We start from the raw sequence: 14794 nt of genomic DNA, 5'->3' as shown, positions 1-14794 counted from the left end.
CCTCCACTCAATGGTTTATAAAACAATGAAAATCTAAAGAAATAATTACATTTTGTGTTCTGTCTCAGATGAGGATTGATAGCAGTGGAATAAAAATTTGCAAAATTTAAAAACCATAGACTTATTTGACTGAGCCCCATACGAGGAATCAATACTTTCTGAATGATGCATTGAACCACTTTTATTTCAATCAGCTATAATGCGGTCCATATAATGCATGTTTAACATTTGTAATAAACTTTACAGGATGTTTCTTATGATGTTCCACATTCCACATTTTAGCATTTGGCAGAAATAGAATGAAGCAAAGTGAAATATGAGATTATGTGATCACAGGTACTTTCACTTCAGTCTGAAAAGCAGACAGTTTTATTAGGATTTAATTATAGGATTCAATCATTTGTCTGAAGAATGAGAAGCAACTAAACACAAGATTACTGCTTAAACCTCTTGTAAGCCTGCTAGGTGCTTTCTAAGTATTCAGCATGGATATTATGCTCCCCACCCCAATCAGACTGATTAGCACAGTACTCAAGAGGCATGGTGCTTTCAAGCATGGCTTCTGTGTTTAATAAGGAGGAGCTGACGTATTTAATGCTGGTGATTCAGACAGCACTGTCAGCTAAATATAGATGCCTGGAATGGATGGATTTTTAGATCCCATGCCTGGTTGTTCTCCAAGTAACACTATTATGAGCAGAAGTTAATTGTTAGGTACAATAAATGAAAAGATCCTGAAAAAAAGGTTTATCCTTGAGTTCATTGTTGTAAAAAGGGACAGAGGGGATTGATTACCCAGGGTCCAACTGGCTTGAAAGGAATGAGACCCAGAGAGACTGCTTATATGCATGACCCAGTATTTTGTGTTATACTCCTGCTGAGCTCATCTGATGTACTACAAAATCCAGAATATGCACATTTGCATATGCACATTTGTTTGCTATTCATGAGCAGCTTTCACTAATTTCAGGTCAGTCTGCCTTCTACTCTCACTACTCTCTACTCTAACCTACCTACGGAGGTTTCATTGGTATTTAAGCAGCTGTCTCAGTTTTCTCTAGTTTATAGCTGCTGTAATCACTTTGGATAATTTCCCAGGGATCTGCGGTGATGAATGATTACCCCTGCACCAGCTGCTACATGTAGACTTTAGATGCCATCCAGGAATGGAGCAGAGGAGTCTTTACTGCTCGGAGGTCTGAACCCAGACCCTGACTGCTAAAGGGGGCTCTGTCCTGCTGTGGCTCATTCACCCTTCTCACTATTGGATCATTTGATTTGTAGTTTTTCAAGTCAGTATCAGCCAACTCAATGATGGCACTGCTACTGCGGGAGTGTTTTTAAAAGCTGCGCGTCTTATTAATCAAATTGATCTGGCCACAAGATGCTTTTTTCCCAGCTTCCATTCTCAAGCATTTTCTCAGTCTAATTAATTGGCCAATTAGTTCCTCATCCACTCTTAAAGATGAAGTGTCAGTCCCTATAAGGCTTAATTACAACGGTCTGATGCCAAAGTCACAAGTTTGTAGGAATAAAAAATTATGAAAGTTTGGCATAAAAAAAAGATGAAAGGATGTTCTGGATAGGATGAGGCCATCAATCTGCAGAGTAAAGTTTCATGGTAATATTATTATAGATTCACATTGCACACTCATCCCTTAGGCCCTGAGAGCCAGCATTAACATGATGAAACCAGAATGGAACAGTATAAAACGGGCGAGAAAACAAGCCCCACATCATCTGCTCACATCTTCAGAAGCACTGCTGTACATTTGGTGTGTAATCTAGACCCAATCATAAAATTTTCACTCAGACCTAATTGCGAGCAGATTTAAGGCATGTCATTCTTTTCCTGTGGGTGGTTAATCCTGGTCTGACTGCTGCTCTGAGTTTTTATGATTTTCAGTGTGTGCGAGTTGGCATCTGCTTCCCTTCCCCCCATATCCTGTATGGTTTTAATGAGACAGTGGATATGTGCATCATAGGAGAAAAGACAAGCACAAATCCACCAGAGCTCCATCTTTTCAGTCTGGTGTTTCATACCTTGCCGATACCAATCTCATACCATTTTCATACAGTTCCTGAAATTATGTTGTATTGAGTGTACATGATTCTAAACAACCAAACAAACAGAATATGAGTTCTTGCTAACATAAGTCTGCAATTGCGCAGCAGGCAAAATAAAAAAAAAATCAGATCCTGAATGGATCTGAATGGAACAGCACATTTCCCTGCATTCTTTGACCTGGGAAATGCAAGGTACACAGAGTGCATAAAGCCTCTGTGCATATGCAGGGGGATCTAACAGGATGCTGGAGATGCCTTTTAGCACTGGTAATAGAAGGGTCTGTGTTACAGAAGGAATAAAGGCTGTGGGACACTTAAGTGCCTTCCTCAGGCTAATCGATGGTCCATTTGCTTCAGAATGGTTTCGGTTGCTGCAACTTTCCAACAGGCAGATAACGGCAAAGCAGTTGAGACCTTCACAGTCATTGAATGCATCTACAATCAGATTTGCAACTGGCTTGTGTCAAGGTAAAAAAAATGACTAAGTTTACTTCTGTATCATGTCAGCATTTATTCATGTGTGAATTGATGAATGACAGTGAGAGTGATACACAGCAAGCACAGCACATGGTGCACACCACACAATGTGTCCTTGAAAGTCACCCGGGGAGCAGTGCGTGGGGACCTCAGTGACCTTCTAGTTATTAGTCCACTGCCCCGGCAGATACCATGGTAATTGACATCAATAGTATATTAATCTGTATGCTCACATGCAGCAGTCAGGTTTATGTGAGGTATTAACAGTAGTAGGTCTTGTGTGACTGCAGATAAGAGCCTCTCAGCTATGAATTTTTACCACCACTGCAGCCTTCTCTGTTGAACACTTTGTTCCATATTCTTGTAAACCCTGGATAGATACCTTGTATTGCTTTGTTCTCCAAATACCTCTTTCTAGTTTCCTATTTATGAAGGGCTGTCTGATCCTGCTTAGTGTCTTCAATACCCCTGGTATTTTCAGATCCAATCTTTTTGATCTTGCGCTGCCAGCACTAGAAAGTAGAGCCACACAGTTTTCCCCTCATGCTGAAGTGTGTCAGTGATGCATGCAGCATTTAGGCCCAGATGGGTGTTTGTGTGTCTTGTGGTGCCTCTCTCGCTGTCCTTATTGTAATTAGTTTTGTGATTTCAGACATCATTATTCAGAGTGACTTCCAATCAGTAGTGACAGGGACAGTCCCCCTGGAGCCACTCAGGGTTAAGTGTCTTGCTCAGGGACACAATGGTAGTAAGTGGGGTTTGAACCAATGACTTTGTGGTCATCTGGTTCATAGGAAAATGTCTTACAACCCGTTGTCCTGTCTCCCTGCTTGACCTGACGCTATTGATCACACACCTCCTTTACAGGTTCAAGAATGTTGTTGGGATTAAGGGAATAGCCCTCTCCTGGTTCAGGTCAAATCAGTTAGTAGACATTAATGGTGATTCCTACTCACATAGTAAAGTATAATTTGGTGTAACCTTTAGGTCACGTTATTCATAAACACGGTATTAACTTTAAATGTTGTGTTGACAACATTGTATAAGCATTGCCAGATGTGAGACAACAGCTGAACAGAATAGAGAATTGTCTGAAGGACATTAGACAGTAGATGCTCACCAACTTTCTTCTGTTAAACCCTGATAAGACCAAAGCTCTTGTGAATAGCAAAAGTGTGCTAAATACTGAATAGTTAGGACCATGTGATATTTCAGTCTTTCTTTGTTAAAAAAAAATATTCTGTGTTTTTCTGTCAATATGGGGTGCTGTGTGTACTTTAGTAAGGAAAAAATGAACTTAAATGGTTTTAGCAAATGTCAGAAATATAACAAAGAGTGAAAATTTTAAGGGTTCTGAATACTTTTTGTATCTACTAATTTTATCAGCCTGAACAGAAGTGTAAAAGAAATCGGAAAAACTCTTGTGCATCTTGTGCGATCATTTCTACTTAGATCCTGTGGTTTTTGGTTACATTAAGGCCAACAGAACACAACACACACTGGGCATTACTGGTGTGAGGACTGTGTATCTAAAAGCTCACTCTCTGGATTTATTTAATCCAAATTCCACATGACTGAATCTTGGCCCACATTTACTAACCAGCACATAACAATATTTTGGTGTTGAAATTGTGGTCACTGAGATTTACTAAAGATATGAGAAATTTGCAATGGAAAGGCATGGTCCCAGGTATTTATTTGGCTGACCTTTTTCCATTTTATTGAGTTTTTATTTCAGTTTACAAAATAGGTAGGAGACACATTTTGTGATAGTGAGTTTAAAATTGTCACTATTTAATGGCAAAAAAGCATGTCTTCAACAATGTGCTTGACAAGACAGTCTTAATTGTCAGGAAGATGTGCCGCTGAGAACAGAGAGTGCATGGGAGACGAGATAAGCCTTTTCTACTGTTAATTTACTTGGAATGCTGACTGAGACATTGGACATATCTTCACCTCCACCTGTGTTTACAATTTATTCACATATCACAAATGTAATTTTCTTGCTGGTTTTAAAAAAGAACACTTAAAAATAAACAATAGAGCTTGGTTATTGTTCATTACACCAATACACATTGTGGTGAATGTGGTGAAATGAATGCACTCTGAATGATCTTCTTTAGGGAGACCACAGACTTTATAGGGGCAGCTTTCAAATTAGCTATCAAACCGCAAATTAGCTAAATCTTAGGTTCTCCAGTGGCTTTGTGTTGAAATGATTGTTTCTGGAAAAGGAGGACCTTGTGTAGGGGAAAGCACTGTGTTTGGATGTCAGCCCAAACTGAAACCCTAACCTGAATGTGTGCGATAGACGTGGTAGTCGGCACGTGTAAAATCTAAATGGATGATTGACCAAAGGGAAACCACTTACCTCCAGGCCTCAGCGCAAAACCCGGTCCTGGGCCTAAAACCTGGGCCAGAGCGTCCTCTGTTCTCCTTAACCCCACCAGTTCACATAGGGGGAAAACCCCACCAGAAGATGCTACTATAGCAACAAAAATTTCGGCCTGCCTCTCAGACATATCGGCATGGATGTCTGAGCGACACCTCCAACTCAACCTATCCAAAACCGAGATTCTGATCTTTCCGGGCAACAATTCTCCTCAGCAAAACCTTTCAATTCAAATTGGATCGCTATTGTTAACACCCACGGCATCTGCAAAAAGCCTTGGGGTTTGGATAGATAACAAACTGAGTTTGAACCATCATGTTGCTGCGATCTCCAGATCCTGCAGGTTCACTCTCTACAACATTCGCAAGATTCGGCCTTTTCTCTCACAACAGGCTACGCAGCTCCTCGTCCAGGCAAGGGTCATCTCCAAACTCGACTACTGTAACTCTCTCCTGGCTGGAGCCTCTGCAGTCACCATAAAACCACTCCAGATGGTCCAAAATATGGCAGCCCGCCTCATCTTCAATCAGCCAAAATACACCCATGTTACACCTCTTCTTACCTCCCTCCACTGGCTCCCGGTAGCTGCTCGCATTGAGTTCAAATCCTTGACGCTTGCCTACAGGGCTGTAAATGGAACTGCGCCCTCCTACATCAACACACTACTACCTAGATACACTCCTACACGCTCTCTCAGATCGGCAAACGAAAGGAGACTAAAAATTCCTTCTTCACGGGGTCTCCGATTCCAATCATGTCTGTTCTCCGTTGTTGTCCCTGGCTGGTGGAACAACCTGCCCTCCTCCACACGACTAGCCAAGACTATCACCACTTTTAAGAAAAAGGTGAAAACCCTCTTATTCCAAAAATATTACAGACAAATTTAACACATACACATGCATACACATTTAACAAACAAATACAAAATGTATAAATACATTATAATTTTTCTTAGTCTAGCACCCAACACTCTCCGAGCATGTTCTTCAATGACAAGTCTAAGCCTTATCAGGGCTCTTAGTTTGTATACTTGATATTCTATAGAAATCGAACGAGAATTGCTGGTGTCTTCCCATTGTAAGTCGCTTTGGATAAAAGCGTCTGCCAAATAAAGTAAAGTAAAGTAAAGTAAAGTAAAGTAAAGTAAAACCCCACAAATGAAAGAAAACCAAAAAGGGGAAAAAAACGGAATGGAAATGGAAATGGAACATACTGTGGAAGATCCACAACCAATGCTTCACCATAAACCAGGCAGCAACTTAGCTTCTCCTCCAGCTTCTTTTATGGCCCACCTTGCAGACCTGAAAACCTGGAAGCAAGCTTGTGGATGGGATGTTATTGTGAAAGTGTTCTTTCTAGCTAAGGTGTATACTCCACATCCTAACACCCCTGTGCTCAACAGACAAATGGGACAACTGCTCTTCCAGTGCTGCAACATTGTGCAAGTGAGCTGTTACAGTCTCCAAGTGACACAGCCTTGTCTTTCTCCTACAGTCTGGAGTGCTAAGCATAAAATGGGCAGTCTCCTACCTAAAGATCGAGCCACAGTCATTTAATCATACTAATGTTTCATACGCTTACGAGAAACCTCCAAATTGCCCCGTGCTACCTCACAGGCAGCCACCAGACGCTCTTTAAAATGAGACACATACTGTAACAGACTGCCATCTCTGTCATGGTTTAACATTTGGTCTTTAACTAGCTTTATTGGACCACAAACTTCATGACCAAAAACCAACTCAAATGGGGTGAATTCAGTGGAAACATTCACAAAGTCCCGAAGAGCAAACAAGAGAAAAGGGATTGCTCAATCTCAATCCCCAAGAAACTGCCCACAATATGCTCTCATAACGTCTGGTGATACCATTCAATAACCCCTTGGGACTGAGGATGGTAAGCAGAGGACACAACCTGCACTATATCCAGCTCTACCATTTCTTGCTGAAAACCCCCGGACCTAAAGTTAGTGCCACGATCTGATCCGCTTTAGGCAGCCCATAATGTGCAACGCATCCACAACTGGCAGAGTCTTTATGCTGCAAAGCGGCAATGCTTCTGGAAACAGAGTTCTCACATCTATGATTGTGAGCAAATACTAATGACCTTTCTTGGTTTTAGGTAATGGACCAACACAATAAATCAGAACACGAGAAAAGGGTTTCGCTACTATTGGTGCAGTGACAGCACCAGTAACCACAGTTGACTTAGTGTGTTGACTAAAGCCACATAGTGTGGAGTAAGACGGAGCCATACTTCCTTCAAACACCTTCAACCAACACTGACTTCAAGGAAAAACACTCAAGGAGCTCTAGCACTCCAGCAAGCAGCAGAGACTGTGCCGTTCCTGTGTCTCTCAAAATGGTAATGACCACCTCAGGCTCTCCCTTCGACCCCTCTGAAACAAACCCTTTAAAAACCGGGTCCGTTACACAGGATGATACCCCAAGGTCATTGTTAACAGGTAGTCTTTTCATGGCACCAGGCAAGACTAACATAACGGTCTTCCCCCCATGAGCATCGCCCAAACAGCCCTTCCGTTGTAAAGCTGGCCAACAAGACTTAAGGTTTCCTGGCTTTCAACATCAGTGACACCGAATATCCTCTTGGTCAAACCCAGGGCTGCCGTGGGACACTAGTTTTAAACTGCTCAAGAAGCAGTAGCTGTCTTAAATCTTGTAACGTATATACTTAACTTGACCAGACCCACTTAGCTGTCTTCGTTGGGCAGCTTTAGCCTGCAACACCAAACATAATAACAAGGTATTTATAATGTCAGTCTTCTTAGAGTCTGGTAAAACCTCAGCCTCACAAAACTCAGCTAAACTAAAGAGATGCGCCCTTGAAAGCCCACTAAACATGCACAAGTCACCTCCTGAGCTACAAATTCTTCCACATTAAAGGCAGACATTGTCACTCCAAAAAGTTTAACGGATCACAATCCATTCATGTTAGACAGAACAAGACACAAACTGCATCAGTCACAACAATATAAAAACATGAAAGTACACCGACAATCTGTTAACAACAGCAAGTCAACCACTTGCTAACGCTACCACAAACCAGACACCAAACTACTCAGAAACTTGCCAATAGAAGCTACAAAATTTAAGCAAACAATATTACTATTGTACCGCACACTGTTAGGATGTCCTAACCTGAATTTGTGCATCCAAATTGAACAAACTAACTGGTAGGAATGAGGTAAATCCAAAGGCCAAACTGGGGAAGATCCCTTGGCCACTCCTGCTCACGCACCAGACGTTCCAATGTTTCAAAAACCATATCTACCTTATCTGCACAAAATCATGGCATTAAATCAAGTCAAGTACAATTTCGTCTCACGTGCCCGTTGACGTTGATGATCTTGCAGATGAAGGGGGGCGTCAGAGAATTGCACTGAACTTGTTTATCTGACTATTAACTATTAGTCATGTATTCAAACTAATCGAATGTTACCTGGCATTAAAGAGGCATGGTATAATAGAGGTTACAAGCATGAACTGTTTATAATTTTACACGGGTAGATTACTATTGCAGTTCAATGTAAATACTGTATGTAAAATGGTACTCATCTTGGTAGCAGACAGATTCAACAAAATACAGAATTCATTGTTATTTACTAGACTGCTTAGTCTAATAACACATGACTCTCCACTTCCGAGCGTCAAAAATATGTAGTTTTATGTACATCCTTCCTTGAATGCGGTTTACAGATGTGCTATGAACTAATAAAACTATGTAGTATGAAAGCAGCTGATTTCAGAACTGCTAAATGTTTATTTATAAATGTGCGACTTACAATCAGTAGTTACAGGGACAGTCCCCCTGGAGCAACTTAGGGTTAAGTGTCTTGCTCAGGGACACAATGGTGGTAAGTGGGTTTCGATTCATAACGGTGGTAACCCGGGTCTTCTGGTTCATAGGCAAGTGTGTTACCCACTAAGCTACTACCACTCTTTTGTACCTTTTACTTATCTGACTAAATGTAACAAATATTACTTACACTTATCTGTCTTCTGAAAAAAAAAACACACACCTCATTTAGGTATAATCTTAAATGTATGTTATTATTACACATGTTTACAAGGTGTATATTCTGACAGTTTTTTATGACTTGCAGGTGGCTGTGACCAGGGGGACCCCCAGGGCTGGACCCATGAGGAGACGTAGAAGATGCTCGCAGTCTGGGCGCCTCTGCTCTTTTTAACCATGTTGGTGAGAAGCACCGCAAGTGGTTCACTCTCCTTCAGAATAGGTGAGTGACACTGTTGGTCGACATACATATAAGCCTACAAAAAAGGCCCCCACTCTGTGCTCATTGTCCCTGAGTACGACAGATTGATAATAAACTATGTGAGTGAATGTGTGGTTTATACCTAGTGGACGTTTATTGTGTTTGAGGTCAGGGTAAGATGGTGCCTGTGTTTGCCTTTGCTGCTTTCAAGGCCTGACACTTGTAATTCTTTTGGCTGCCTTTGTTTATGCACGGCATGAATTGTTAGAAATAATATGGACCACCTCACCGGGATCGTTAACTGACATCCAAGACTTGTTTTCTGTTTGCTGTCTATCGCTACGGTGTGACTGTAGGAGCAAGTAAGGCCACACTGGTGCCAGGCTGGACCAGTTGCTTGCTCACTCCAATGCGATGCTACTAGATCATCGTACCTACACGCTATGGTTCTTGATGGACACTTCCTTGCCTACATTTCGGCGATGAATTAGGAGTTACAGTAGTACGTCACATTGAGTGCACCTGCTTCAGCAGATCAGATGTTATTGCCATTCCTTCTCTGAAGATGTGCCTAATTAAGACCCATTCTGTGGTGAACAATGCTCATAAACAGTTTTCCAAGTAAAACCTGGACTGAAACAGAAGGAACAGAAAGAACTTTGGTTGCCTCTAGTTATCAGGCCATGGTGGAGGTTTAGCAGTCCTGTGGAGGAATTGGTTTTACTGGAAGATGATAAGCTAGTAAATGTATTCCACCTTCAAGTTTAGTAAATTTGGCAGGTTTAAAAAAAGTTACTGTGTTTTTTTTTCTATTGACTTCTTGGTCAAGAGTGTGGGTATCTATTCGAGTTCATTTCTTGTATAAAAACTGCTTGGGGATTTTAATCTTCACATTGATGATACATCTAGACACAGAATAGCAGACACAGAATTCTTTTTTATGCTATGGTGTCACACAATTTTAAACAACATGTTACTGGTTACATGTTACATGCACACTGGTGGATATGTTCCACATTTTTTCACAATTTCTATCTTTCTGTTATTGATGAAGCTCCATTTTGCCAAAGAGTTCCATAGTTGATCATGAAAGTGAAGTGATTGTTATTGTGGTACACTCCAGCACAACAGACAGCAAAATTTGTCCTCTGCATTTAACCCATCACCCTTAATGTGCAGTGGGTAGCGTGTGGGTACAGGACCTTGCTCAAGGGGACTTCAGTGGCACCTTGGCAGTTCAGGATTTGAACCCAGACCCTTCCAAATACAAGTACTTAACTTCTACATACATGTACATTGCTCAAAAATAGTTACGAACTACAGCAGCAAAACAGGTCTTCAGAATAATATCAGTAAATGACTGAAAAATGACTGCTCAAAGGGAGTCAAACCTTACCAGAAATCAGATTCAATAAGCAGTTATCAATATAATCAATAATAAACATGCAGCTCCTGCCTGCTCCACCTGCAGATGATCTCCTGACAAGGCGCAGGTTTTGCCAGTTGTAATCAGCCTAGTTGGGGGAAAGAGAACAAAGCAAAAACAAAACCAATATGTGCCCATGACACTACACGTAACATCCCCCACATAAAAACCAGTTTGCTACAAAACAAAAAACATGGAGGTATCAGCAATCACATTGTCAATACATTTTTATGGTAAGTGTCCAGAAGGATATTATCGACCATCAAGGATCAGCACAATAGCCGATAATTGTGGTTGTACATTCTAGACAAGAACACTAAAGGGTTATGGTCCATATACACAACAATAAGAGGAGAGCTAAAACATACACATCAAAATGCTGAAATGCCCACAGCATACTGAAGGTCAGTGGAGTAAGCCAGTTGGTACTTGCTGAACTTGTGAAAAAAGTAACTAACAGGATGATCTACTCCATGTTCACCTTCCTGGATCAGGACCACAACAGCCCCCAAAGCACTTGCATGTGCCTCCTACTTAAAAGGAAGGCGAAATTCAGAACAGCAAGGACAAGCTCACTGACTAAGAGAGCCAAACAACACAAAAGGGAAAATGAGTAACCGTACACATTCTAATTAGTAAGTTATATTACATTATAGTTGGTCTGGTCTAGGTCTAGGTCTGGGTTTGGCAGCACCACTTCCAGAAACAGGGGTGGCAGTGTCAGGCACTGAAAATTCTCTCAGTTGTGATGAATGTGATCACAACATTTCTCAACCTTTTTGACTATGCACGCGTGAGCACACAGGCTGGGAAGACAGAGTGGGTGGCCTCCTTGTTCTCTGAAATGCTACATTTACATAAACATTTACAGCATTTATCAGATGCCCTTATTCAGAGCGACTTACAATCAGTAGTTACAGGGACAGTCCCCCCCTGGAGCAACTTAGTTTTGGGACAAAATGGAAGTAAGTGGAATTTGAACCTGGGTCTTCTGGTTCATAGGCGAGTGTGTTACCCACTAGGCTACTACCACCCTAGGGTTATGCTAGCCTTCTAATATGGTTAACACTTTACCCCCTGCAATGTCATTTCCAAGAAAAATGAGATTCCTTTGGTAGCTATTTGCAAAAATTAACCTCAAAAGATCCTTCCAACAGGGATGACTTAAGGTGGAACATATGAAGAGGAACCTTTATGTATCCCATTTTCAAAGCAAACATCCCGCAAGATTTCTCACATAAAGGAAAAGCTCCCACTAGAATAAATTACCCACTAAACAGAGGGTAAAACAAGCACACAGCAATACAATCCAAACATTAACCAACCCACCAACATTCTCACCCTTTCTACAATCAAAAAGCACACAGGGACAAAGACACACACAACAACTAAATGCAACACATAAAATGGATCGCCAGGTTATAAAAAAAAGATCCCGGATGAGCCCCCATCTGTTATACCCTGGTCTAGGGTTGGGGGAAACAAAGGTGGTGAAGATGTGAGTGTTGTAGGTGTTGTGGGTAAACAAGGGGAAACAAGTGTACAAAAGAAGTGACAGAGGTTAATTTACAATATATACATTGTATTCATACACAAGTGAAACTACTAGGGCAGGGACCATTTACTGCTAAAGCAAAGAAAGAAATAAACAATACTACTAGCCCTACAAAGCTAACTGTAACTGTTAGTAACACACTGGCTGACTAACACTGGCTGACAGGGGTGTGCGACCCTCTGCTACTCGTAGTGTGTCTTAACCAGATGTGGGTAGTAATAAGTTAAATGTACTTGCGCAGCTTTTTGAAAAAATATAATTCTAAGAGTAGGTTTACCAAACGATACTTTCTTCTTTTACCATGAGTACATTTGTGAATAAGAAACTGTACTTTTACTTCACTACGTTGGGCAACACTTGACTCGTTACTTTTTTAAACCATTTACATGCTTTATTTTTGCCAGACTGACAAGCCAGTAGATCTAACACGTTTCAGATGTAGCCATGCAGTCACATGGCCACACACAAACTGAGACGGGCAGAGCGGTTCAAACAGTACAATAATTATCATATTTGTTCTAATTTTACAGTCTGTACAATGTACAATCAATAATTCCAATAATGCCTTAATAAACATACTGCACAGACATGCATGTTGATGCTCAGTTGTCTCTCATTATTATTTTTAAAATCCCAGAATTAGCACATTTATATTTTTTCTGTCTGAATACATTGTTTCTAAAAAGTACTTGTGTAATCCTTAATACTTCCATAGTTTTTCTTGAGTACATTTTTGAATGATTACTTTTTAATTGAACTTGAGTATTATTATTTTGGAGTATCACTACTGGTCTTAACAGACACTTACCTATGAGTGATATGGGTGACCTTTTCCTTGCACATGACTTTCACCAGTACACATTGTGGGATTGTCGGAGCGGTTTCCAGCCTATATGGACCTAAGTCTAACGGTGCACTAACAGGTATCACTAATAATAGTAGCAATCTATGAATAGCTGCAAGACATATTAGACACGGAAAGCATGTAAGATACATAAGCATGTCTGCAGAGTCACTGAGATTCATTTATGTTACAAAAACTGCCATGAAAAGGACAATAACCATGTTAGCACTCACTTTCACACAATCCTCATTTACCGCCACTTAATCCATCTGTCTTGTATATGACAAGTTATTGACTGTGGTGCTTAGTTAGGAAAAAGTTCTGAAGTTCAGTTTTTTCTCCGCTGACATGGGGAGTGATGTAATGCCAATTCTAACACTCATTATCATAATTCATAAAACACAATATTTTATGTAGTTTCAGAAGTGTTTTCATGACCGTAATTTAAAAACATACTGTGAACAAAAAAACTTACTAACAACAGAATTTGAACATATTTAACAATGAAATTTCTGCTTGATAAATATTGTCCATGCAACCACTCCTAGTAGACCTAGTAATCTTTTGACACCTACATGGTGTTACACCTACGTGTGATGGTCATTGACTGAAAACAGCTAGTGTTTAACATTTAACACTAGCTGTCCCAGTGAGACACATTTTCATGGTTTTCTGACTCTCAGAGGAGGGACTTATGACAGACTGTTAATAATTCAATGCTGTCTCAACAGATGTGTGGAACAGTGTTTCACACACTGTGGAATATGTGTCCACACCATCACAGTTAATACGTTTCAAGGTGTTCATTCTGTCTTTTGTTCATTAAATGTATCCCAGTTGGGGCAGTTGGTTCGAATATGAATATGAATATGAAGCATCACATTGTGAACATGTGAAAGCTAATTTTGGAAAATATAACTTGGAGCTCTAGTTCAGAGCTTTACAGGCATAGGAGCAGAGTCTGATATCTAAGTCTAACCCCTCATTAAAATTTAAATATGTTTAAGATAGGGCAGAGTGGGGAGCTTGAAGCTTCAGGAAAAATCCCAGTATCCCAAGGTTTACAGTGTCTGTCTCTGTAGAAAAAAATATGTATTTCTTCCTGCAGCATCACAAAATCAGTTTTACAGTAACAAATGCCCAGAAGTTTCATTTCAGACTCCAGTGCTTTTTCTATTTCAAACAGGTGTTCAACCTTCTAGAATAAGAGCATTGAGAATGGGTTCACAGGTAGAGAGCAGAGCTTCAACATGCCTTCAGACTCATGTCTGTGGGTTTGTTATTTTTACCTTGCAGCTTGTGGCAGTCACACAGAGCAGTTCATGACTACTCCCCTGCCTAGGAGCTTTAAAGGAGCATTGCTTTAAATTCAACCAGCACTGTGACATAACTTCAGTTGTCAAACTTCTACCCTATCTGAATGTAATGAAGAACCCGTTTTTATTTTGCAAGGAGTAAACATGTCTGTTTGAGCTCTGGTGAAGTATTTAATCCAAGATGGTTTTCTATATGTAATGCAATGGAGTAACCAGTCTTCTAGGACTATGCAATATGTGTACCAATATACACAGCACTTCACTGGCCTCCTACGCCAGTGCCTCTCCTGAATGCTTCTCCACATCTTACCTTTCTTTTTTCTCCACCTACTGGTGCTCCCACTCACTCTTCTTCTCACTCTTCTTCTGATAACTTTTCGTATACCCTGGTACCAGCCTTCAATGTAGACCAAGTGAGAATAGAACTATGCTGACTCCATCTGGCCAAGGCACCAGGCCCAGATGGGCCAGAAGTTCACAGGT

The 14794-nt window shown here is 40.7% G+C and overlaps 1 protein-coding gene across 3 annotated transcripts in view; it reads left to right on the top strand.

Moving 5' to 3' along the window:
* Window positions 1–14794, top strand: part of grik4 (glutamate receptor, ionotropic, kainate 4) — a 144342-nt gene that overhangs the window by 61793 nt on the left and 67755 nt on the right. For all 3 annotated transcript variants that reach the window (XR_003742932.1, XM_028959152.1, XM_028959164.1), the window contains exon 3: window positions 9057–9191. Coding sequence is in view for 2 of the 3 variants with exons in the window: in XM_028959152.1 (XP_028814985.1) it covers window positions 9110–9191 (82 nt within the window). In the remaining variant the exon portion in view is untranslated. The remainder of the gene's footprint in view (window positions 1–9056; window positions 9192–14794) is intronic.

This window comes from Denticeps clupeoides, chromosome 2 (genome assembly GCF_900700375.1).
Source record: "Denticeps clupeoides chromosome 2, fDenClu1.1, whole genome shotgun sequence".
Classification (NCBI taxonomy): Eukaryota; Metazoa; Chordata; class Actinopteri; order Clupeiformes; family Denticipitidae; genus Denticeps; species Denticeps clupeoides.
Note: the sequence above shows the minus strand (reverse complement) of the source record. Positions and strands in the feature narration are given on the sequence as shown.